The sequence below is a fragment of the Octopus sinensis genome, linkage group LG16, assembly GCF_006345805.1.
Source record: "Octopus sinensis linkage group LG16, ASM634580v1, whole genome shotgun sequence".
Classification (NCBI taxonomy): domain Eukaryota; kingdom Metazoa; phylum Mollusca; class Cephalopoda; order Octopoda; family Octopodidae; genus Octopus; species Octopus sinensis.
Window position 1 is genome coordinate 5,994,201 of NC_043012.1, and position 10,237 is coordinate 6,004,437.

General features: G+C 38.7%; 1 protein-coding gene across 2 annotated transcripts in view; it reads left to right on the forward strand.

Moving 5' to 3' along the window:
- Positions 1-8,488, forward strand: part of LOC115220412 (tyrosine-protein phosphatase non-receptor type 13) — a 278,782-nt gene extending 270,294 nt beyond the window's left edge. For both annotated transcript variants that reach the window (XM_036509865.1, XM_029790532.2), the window contains 5 exons: positions 1,329-1,464; positions 2,356-2,738; positions 3,814-3,928; positions 5,742-5,874; positions 8,210-8,488. In XM_036509865.1, the coding sequence (XP_036365758.1) occupies positions 1,329-1,464; positions 2,356-2,738; positions 3,814-3,928; positions 5,742-5,874; positions 8,210-8,374 (932 nt within the window). In that variant the 3' untranslated portion in view covers positions 8,375-8,488. The remainder of the gene's footprint in view (positions 1-1,328; positions 1,465-2,355; positions 2,739-3,813; positions 3,929-5,741; positions 5,875-8,209) is intronic.
- Positions 8,489-10,237: the final 1,749 nt, after the last annotated feature.

A 10,237-nucleotide genomic window follows, 5' to 3' on the forward strand; every position in this document is an offset into this window, starting at 1 on the left:
CCACTGAGTTGATCACTGCTGTTATTCAATAATAATAATAAAACATTGTGTACAGTGCTCAGGTGCACTACAACTCATCTAAAGTGTATGTATAGTACATAGGGTAATGTACAAGCGTCAGGAAAAGAACAGAGCATGAGTCATGACATACACATATGTGTATGAGTATGGAAGGGGGACAATCAGGTGTAGTTTCGGCGGATTTCGGAAAGCATGAGGGCCTTAAAAGATGCAGTGTCATGGCAGTCAACAACTGACGCAGGCAGTTTGTTCCATGCTTCAGCAACTCTGAGCGTGAAAAAATGTTTCCGAAAGTCATGGGAGCTGTGCTGTTTTCTGACTTTGTAGGCATGTCCACGTGTGTTGGACACATGGAGATCAAAAAGGTGTTCAGTGTTGTTGTTGGTGAGGTGGTTGATAACTTTGTGGGTGTTTACCAAGTCCATCGCCAGACGCCGGAGCTTCAGTGAATCCATGCCCAGGGAAACAAGGCGCTCAGAGTATCGAGGTTAGTGGGTAGCGGTAGAACATAGACACAATCTTTTACAGATCCCCACAAAAAAAAAATCACACACATCGAATAATAGCAGCGATCAACTCAGTAGATTGTGACATGTTGATACGCATCTGGGAGGAATTCTCTAATCTCATTGATGCTGCTCGTTCTGTAGGTGGTGACCACATTGAACACTTGTGAGACAGGAAATAAAAGTTGATTGTGAGTAAATACTTGTGACCTAGCTGGAGTTTTCCTGATTAAAATATTATGTAATGAAATTGGTTCATTCTTCTTGAATAACCCTGTATGTATGTATGTATGTATGTGTGTGTGTATATATATATATATATATATATATATATATATATATATACATACATACACTACACACACACACACACACTCATGTCTATAATTTACTTTTACAATTAAAAAGTTCAGAAAAAAAATAGAAAATAAGGATAATTCAGAAAAGTTTATTGGTAAACAGTTTTTTTTTAGACTGATCAGAACACATCTAGATAACAAATTGTGAGATAATTTATAAACACCCACTGTATGTGTGTGTGTGTGTATATGAAAGAGAGAGAGACTGGAACTCTGGGACTTTATTCGCTAATTCTGGATGAAGAGCCAAGGTGACTTTGACAGGGTTTGAATGCAGAGAGCCAAATCAAATACTGAAAGGCATCTTATCAAACGATCTATTGACTCTGCTTCCTTCTTATAAACACTCACACACACCACTTTGCTAATTTCATTTCTCTGCCCCCCCCCCCACCTCCTCCTCTTTCACATTTAACCTTCTTTTCTTTTCTCTCTTTATCAGGTGATGAAATTCTTGAATTGAATGGAGAATCCTTGAAAGGTCTTTCACATCACGATGCTATTGCGAAATTTCGGCAACTTGGAAAAGGCCCAGTTAGCATAACTTTTCGATGTAGAATTTTTACTCCGTCCAGCAGGTAAGTTATCAATGGATTGAAATTTGGCATCGCATCAAGGAACAAGTGGTATTTTTATTGTATGGAATATTTTTTTATTTGTAATATTTTTTCTTGAGTGTGGAATTTTTTTTTGGGGAAATGTAGAATAAGCACTTAAAAGTATTTAACTACAAATATATCTGATAGTTATTTTGTTGGTTTTTATGGTCATCCAGCTAAGTTAGGGAACATAAAGAAACATAACACAAGTCCAAGTTTTAGATCAGTATAAACACGTACAAACATGCATTTGCACACGTACATCATGGACACACATTAACAAGTGCACACACACACTCTCATACTTGCACATGCATACACTCACGCAAACACACACACACACTCTCACCATGTACGCACACACACTCATGCACTCAAAGACACACCCTTGACTGACTTCCACACAGTTCCCATATATCAAATGACACTTGTCCTGAGGCTATAATTGAAGACTCTTATTTAAGATACCATGTTGTCTCATAAAACTACATAATTTCAAAATGAACTTCTTGAATGCACAGCCTTTGCCTGCACTTCATCATCAACGTTTAACATCTGCCTTCCATGCTTGCATTGGTTGACAGGAGCTGACCAGGCAAGGTTTTTATGGCTGGATGCCCTTCATAACACCAACCACCCTGTAGAGTGGATGGAGTGCTTTTTACATGGCACCAGCACAGGCGAGGCCATTTTGGCATAACTTTTATAACTTTTACAGCTGGGTGCCCTTCCAAATGTCGACCACTTTACAGTGTGAACTGGATGCTTTTTAAGTATATATATATATATATTGTTCTTTGTTTTGTCTTTTTTTTGTTTCCTCACCGACATTGTTTTTCTCTAAATTTGTTTATCATTGTCTCTTTGTAGCTCTGGGGGTAAAACTCCTACAGGTTCGCCATATGAGTCGCCAGAAGGTAGCCCTGTATCTACGCCAAGGCACACGCCTCAAAACAGCGTCACTGATCTGGCGTCCAATGGCCAGTCATCACCTATCACTACCCCACTGTCTGCTGGCTGTCGCACCACCTGTTACTCGGGGACAGCGAGTGTTGACCGGAAACACTTGTTGCAGCCCCGTTGCAGTTTACCTCCTGCGTCGTCGTCCTCTACTTCATCGACGTCATCTCTGCGAGGGATACCCATTGGGGCCCCTCATCAGCGAATCATCGATGAGTCACAGTTCAATAACAGTCCTCTTGGCACACCACATTTTCCCCTTTCAAATATATTAGAGGTGGTTCTCAAAAAACGTAAGCCATCTCTGTTACTTATTTCTCTGCATGTCCATCAGTTTGTTTCTCTGACTCTGATCTGTTTGTTTTTTTTGTTTTTTTTTTTTACATCTTTTTCTTCAAGCTGGATTGGAATTGTTGATGCTGTCCCAACACAACATTCATCATTTCTTGTAGTGATTTGGCAGCTCTTTCATGAGGTCTTCTGTCCTGAGAGTTGATCTCACAACATCTCCTCATGCAGTTCTATATTTAAGAGATGAGGAATTATGTACATTATTTACATTTGACGGATATTTGTCCTCATCTTGTTTGTTGTTAACACACCGTTTCGGCTGATATACCCTCTAGCCTTCATCGGGTGTCTTGGGGAAATTTCACTTGCTTCGATTTTACTTGCCTCAACAGGTCTTCGCAAGCAAATGTTAACAACAAAATCTTATGTGGATTCCTAAAGCTTGTGTGGACCCCACTTGAGAACCACTGTTGCTGGATCTGAAGTGATCAATTCTGTTGATGAAATGCTTTCAATGCTGCTGACTGTTACCATTTTATTTAATATTGATCATCCAAAAAGAATTAAAGTCAAAATCATTCTCAATGAGATTTGAACTCAGAAAGCAAAAATATATTATAAATACCACAAGGCATTTTACCCTGTGCTGTACTACTATTGGTTTCAAACTTTGACACGAGGTCAGTAATTTCAAGGGAGATGGTAAGTCAGTTACACCCATTCCGAAGGGATGAAAGGCAAAGTCAACCCCAGTAGCATTTGAACTCAGAATGTAAGGAAGGACAAAATCCTGCTAGACACTTGGCCCAGTTTGCTGATTCTGTCAGCTTGCTGCCTTGCTGTACTAATATTGGTTTCAGATTTTTGGAACAAAGCCATCAGTTTTGGGGAAGTGGGTAAGTTGATTACATCAACCCCAGTACTCAACTGGTACTTATTTTATTGAACAGGCAGATGGTGGAATTTGAATTCTGAATAATATATTTTATAAATTGAATTTTTTTTCATTAATTTCTGCTTCTCAATTTTGTTAATTTAATGTTCCATTTCTAACTATTTTGTTTTTTTTTCCTTCAGAACCTGACAAAAGTTTAGGAATTATTATAGTACGTAGCTCAATAAATGGTACCGATTGGTTCCTTGTTAGTGATGTTGCTAAAGGAACTCCAGCTTACAATGACGGACGACTACGGTAAGTTCTTTGAATTTCTTTGTTGTTGTGGTGGTGGTGACTGTTTTGTGGCCATGACAACAGTTCTCTGACAGCAATTCTGGAATTGTTTCCTATTCTCTAGAATTTTGTAAATAGGTGTTTGGGTGTGTGTGTGTGTGTGTGGTAAGAAGTTTACTTCCCAAGCACATGGTCTCAGGTTTAGTCCCACTGCATGACATCCTGTGCTAATGTCTTCCACTATAGCATCAGGCTGACTGAACTCTTGTCCATGGATTTGGTAGATAAAGACTAAAAGAAACCTGTTGTATATATGTGTGTTTATGTGTTCATTACTGTTTCCCTGCCATGACATTCTGTGGTAGCTGTAGGCAAGTGTCACTGACATACAAGCATTTTCCTCTATTTTCAGTCTTACACAAAAACATGTCTGGTTATGGGGAAATATTATCTTACTTGGAAACGGGTGAGGGTTGGTGACAGGAAGGGCATCCAGCCATAGAATCTCTGCCTCAGCAAATTCCATCTAACCCATGCCAGTATGCAAAAGTGGACTTTAAATTGATGATGATGGTAATTCCTCTTTTCGCCAAATGATTCTATTTACACACCAGATCCACAGAATGGAGACTGTTCTCAAAATTTGCTTGTTTAACTTTCAAAAGTCCGAGGAATATGAAATTTGAGTCGATGAATCTTGAGGGCTGCTTGTAGACACACAGAAAACTCATTTTATTTTTCAAATGCAAAACATGTGAAGACAAAAAAAAAATTCAGATATGAATTCTGATTGCCTGAATTATAATCATGTCTTATTAAGCAGTTCCAACAGTGATTATAATGGTATAGCACAGAATCTTTTGGTAATAAGTTAAAGTTAGTGTTATGCTGGATGGGTAACACCACACCCAGCAGACTTTGATAATATGTCACCACATTTAGTATAAAATATGATAAGGTCTCATAAGATCCAATAGACAATGTGATATTGTTAACAGATCTATCCTGCAAACCATCTGTTTTTCATCTGGCATCTACTTTCTGTCCAACCATCTGCCTGATCATTTGCTTATTCATCTGATTGTCCGACTTTCTGTCCAACCATCTATGTAACTGTGGATTTGCCCTATTATCTTCCAGCATAGCTTTCTATTTATCCAGCGATGTCTGTCTGATTACCTATATGTCCATCTATGTTGCTCAGAACATTGACCCCTATCTTGCTCAGAACATTGACCTCCTGGAATCTGTCCAGAGACGTGCAACCAAACGCATACCCTCCATCAGACACCTACCATACTCTGAGCGCCTTGTTTCCCTGGGCATGGATTCACTGAAGCTCCGGCGTCTGGCCACGGACTTGGTAAACACCCACAAAGTTATCAACCACCTCACCAACAACAACACTGAACACCTTTTTGATCTCCATGTGTCCTAACACACGTGGACATGCCTACAAAGTCAGAAAACAACACAGCTCCCATGACTTTCGGAAACATTTTTTCACGCTCAGAGTTGCTGAAGCATGGAACAAACTGCCTGCGTCAGTTGTTGACTGCCATGACACTGCATCCTTTAAGGCCCTCATGCTTTCCGAAATCCGCCGAAACTACACCTGATTATATATACACTTTAGATGAGTTGTAGTGCACCTGAGCACTACACAATTATTATTATTATTATTATTATTATGTTCCTGCTTACAAATTCTACCTGTCTGTCTCTTTAATAATATATTGACCTATTTATCTGACTTCTGCCTGTCTGACTATCAACATCCATGCACTTGTCTATTGCCTTTCTAGTAATCTATTCATTTGTTTCTGTTTTTCAGCAAGGGGGATATCCTACTGGAAATTAATAATAAAAGCACAGCTGGTTTAAATTTACTTGATGTTCATCAGTTATTACAAAAAGATCGTTCAGGAAATGTATCTATTGTTGTACAGAGAAAGCCAAATTATGTGGTAAGAATCTCTCTCTCTCCTCTCTCTCTCTCTCTCGTATTGCTACAATGGGTCCTGTCCCTGCAGCCATTAATTCAACCACATCATCATTGATTTGTATGTAGCATTATCTCCATTGTCTGGCATTTAGGCCTTTCACCTGAGAATAACCCATGTGTTGTGGTTTCTTCTCACTTCTGTCGGGTACAGATACCCTGCAAAAGGTCAAGGTTGCTACCCTTCTTGTACTTAACTCTTTAGCATTTAAACCAGCCATATCCAGCCTCTTACACCTATCCTGCAGTGCCATTCTAAAAATAACCAATCACATCATTGAAATGTCAAAGCTGCAACATAATGCAGAATCAACTTGAAAAAATGTGAATAAATAAGGATTACGTTAGACAAAGTAATCATCATCATCATCATCGTTTAACGTCCGTTTTCCATGCTAGCATGGGTTGGACGGTTCGACTGGGGTCTGGGAAGCCAGGAGGTTGCACCAGGCTACAGTCTGATCTGGCAGTGTTTCTACAGCTGGATGCCCTTCCTAACGCCAACCACTCCATGAGTGTAGTGGGTGCTTTTTACGTGCCACCGGCACAGGTGCCAGGGTAGTCTGGCATCGGCCACGTTTGGATGGTGCTCTTTATGTGCCACCGGCACAGAAGCCAGTCAAGGCGGCGCTGGCATTGGCCACGTTCGGATGGTGCTTTTTACGTGCTACCAGCACAGAAGCCAGTCAAGGCGGCGCTGGCATCGGTCACGTTCGGATGGTGCTTTTTACGTGCCACCGGTACAGGTATCACAACTACTATTTCCATTTGATATTTATTTCGATGTTCATGTACTTGACTCAATAAGTCTCCTCAAGCACAGCAGTTTGTTCTGAAATCCAAGGTACTTTGAATGGGCTGGGGCTATGCGGAACTGCAGGGTTCAGCCATCAAAATATAAACTTGTGCAATACGTTGGACCATTTATTGTTTTGAGTTTACAAATTATGCATTTCTTCAAAATGGTTATTTTCATTTCTCTGTATACTTCTGTGAGTGATACATTTAATCACAGCACCTGGTTTAGCACCATCAGCACCACCTCTTTGGATCCCTTTAGTGGAGTTCATTTTCTTGCAAGCATTCAGACCACTTTCTCTCATTCCCTTCCTGTAAACATGTCCCTTCTGGGCATCAACAGTCTCACCAAGGGTCAGCAGGAACTGTAGAAATCATGAGAACCTCCTCTTTTAAACAATGTAGGTATGAATGAGCACAGTTTAACTCTTTAGCAATTGAACCAGCCATACCTGGTCCAAGTATTCTGTTTTGCGTTCAAAACTGGCTAGATCTGGCCTTTCACACCTATCCTACAACATTAATCTAAAAATGAACAATCACATAACTGAAATTTCAAAGCCATGAGGTAATTCAAGATTAATTCAAACCAATGTGAATAAATAAGCATTGCATTTGATTGAGTAATCTGAATGCTAAAGGATTAAGTCACTTTTATGTACTACATGCTTAATACAACTTCATGTATGAAGCTTTAAGGTAACACTGGTCATGTTTTCTAGCTGCTCACTCATTCATCTCAGTCGTTATAGCCTTTCGTTAAGTGCTATGCTTTGGAGAAAAATAATTAGGGTTTCAAAAAAGGGACGTGGACCAAGAACATGTATATGTGCATGTATACAGGTATGGGTCACTGGCTAAGAAGTTTGGATTCTTCATTTTAGAGGCTGGTGGTCAACAAAAAGTACCGAGATCGTTAGTGTTGATGACACACTCCTCCCAAACACACTAAATTTGTGTTCCGATGCTGAAGTTGGAAAACGTTTTAATTATTGTAAACAAACTTACAAGTCCTGTGTGTGTTGGTAGTCTATAAAAAATAAAGGAATTCATGAAGGCTGTGAAGACAACTTAGAGAATCGGGTGAAATACTCTTAAGACGGGGGAAAAGTGGCCATCAATCCTCCACGGGGAATTGAACCGTGCACCTCTCAAATTTCAGCTGAGTACTCTGAACCATTTTGGCTAAGAGACTCCTGATGACTCCTGTCTTTTTATAATGCCAAATAATAGCTTTTGGAATGTGAGAACATTATAATTATTATTTCAGAATAGTCAATAATAGAATCAATAGAGTACTAAATGAAATACTTTGGTAGGATTTGAACTCAGAACTTAGGAGACGCTGAAATTATTTCAGCCTTCCAAGGGTTGATAGTACAAGTACCAGTCAAATATTCAGGTTTCATAAAATTGGCAGTCCCGCCCTCTTATTTTTCTTTTAACACCGTAATTACAGAAAGGATAACGACTAATTTTTTTTTTCTCTTTGTTTACTGCAGGCACCGACTGGAGAGATCCATTCGTCAAATGAGCCGGCACTAGTGTCCGGGTCTTCTACTGTAAAGGCTCACAGAGAATCGACACCGCACCGCCAGTTACGGCAATCAACTTCAGCCAGTGCCCTTCAAGAGAAAACACGTACCAAAGTTGGAACTTTTTTTTGAAATTTGACAATCATAGTGCAAAACTGGAAAACAAAATAAAATATATAAATAATAAACAGGGTCTCCATGGGAAGGGGGAGTAACCAAAAAGAAAATAAAGGGATGAAAAATTTATCTCCCTTGTCAGTCACATTTGTCACCCTTGTTAACTCCGATTACAACTACTGCAACACACACGTTACACAACACATTTGAATGTAAGACCACGTAGCAACAAATGCAACGCTGTAGTCACAGTAAACCAATTGCTACACTAGCAGCAACTGTCAGTCAGTACGTCACGGAAAAGCGGTCAGGAAGAAGTGGAGACAGAGAATACCGAATGGTCTGAAGACAAAGGAAGCAAAACAATGAAGAATCACTTATTGCACGCACCACACACACACACACACACACACACGTCTATGTATGTATGCACGTAAATCTCTCTCTCTCTCATATAGGTGTATGTGCATATGCATAAATATATGTATATGTGTGTATGTGGTGTGTGTGTGTATGTATATATATATATATAGAGAGAGAGAGAGAGAGATAGAGCTACATGTAAATATGTATGTGTGTATATGTATATATATATATATAAACATTACGTTATATAATTAGGGTTCAGTAAAATTATTTTACTGAACCCTAATTATATAACATAATGTTTTAAATATACCGTAAATGGTCTTTTTACATACTGAACACTACTTGGTAAAATTAATTAATAATTAATTAATTTTGCCCTTTTATTATTGATAATATATATATATATATATATATACATACACACATATGCATATTGATGTATAAATATACATACATGTATTGATATGTATGTATAGATATAAATATGCATAGTTACAAATGTGTGTATAGGAAAATTAATGTATCAAAGATCAGGAAGACCATATATATATGTATATATATATATACACACACACACACACACATATATATATGCCATTTTGTGTATGTGTGTTTAAATGTATGAATATTTATGTATATATAGAGTTTCAAATGAGCCATTTAAATTAATGTTATATCTTCATTTTATATCTGCTTCCATGCGGGCATGGGTTGGACAGTTCGACAGGATCTGACGACTCGAGATAACTATGTTGTGTTCCTGCGTCTCACTCCTGCATGGCTGGATACCATTCTTCCTAAGGCTAACCATTTTACAGAGTTTATCAGATGTTTTGTTCTGTTTTGTTCTGTTTGTTTTTTTTTATTGTGCATGGCATCAGCAGAAGTGAGGCCATGTTGTAACTGGGGAAATTAACTAACTACAACACTGAAAGGAGAAATGCGAGAAAGAGCAATAATTTTAGGCGAGGTGATGAAAGATTGGAATATAATGAGAGGAACGATTTTAAGAGAGAAAGGACCAGGCAGAAGGTTGATAGAACAGGTTGTGTAGAGGGGGGAGAGAAGGGACAGGATGGAAGGTTAAAAAATAAAGGTGATCTAGTTCTATCGCATACTAAAGGGAGAAATATAGGTGCAAGGTGTAGGAATTGGCATGAAATACTGGAAGATAGATGAGGATCTAGAGAAGGTAAGGGAGAAGAAACGTATCAGGTTAAGAGAAAAGTGGTTGGGGGGGGGTGCAGTAGGGGCAGAGAGGGAAAAAATGTTGAGATGGCAAAGCTATCAAGACAATGTTGAAAGGGCATACATATCTGTACACACGTGTGTTTATGTATATATGTGTGTATATATCTATGAATGTTTTTATGTGAAGTTATATTAAAAAACAAATCAACAAGCTGAAGGATCACTGAATACTTTTTAGTTTAGTACAATTTATATTTTAAGAAAGATAAGGTTGACTGATACCAAAGTTTCAGCTTATAGGCTGTCATCAGGCAGTGG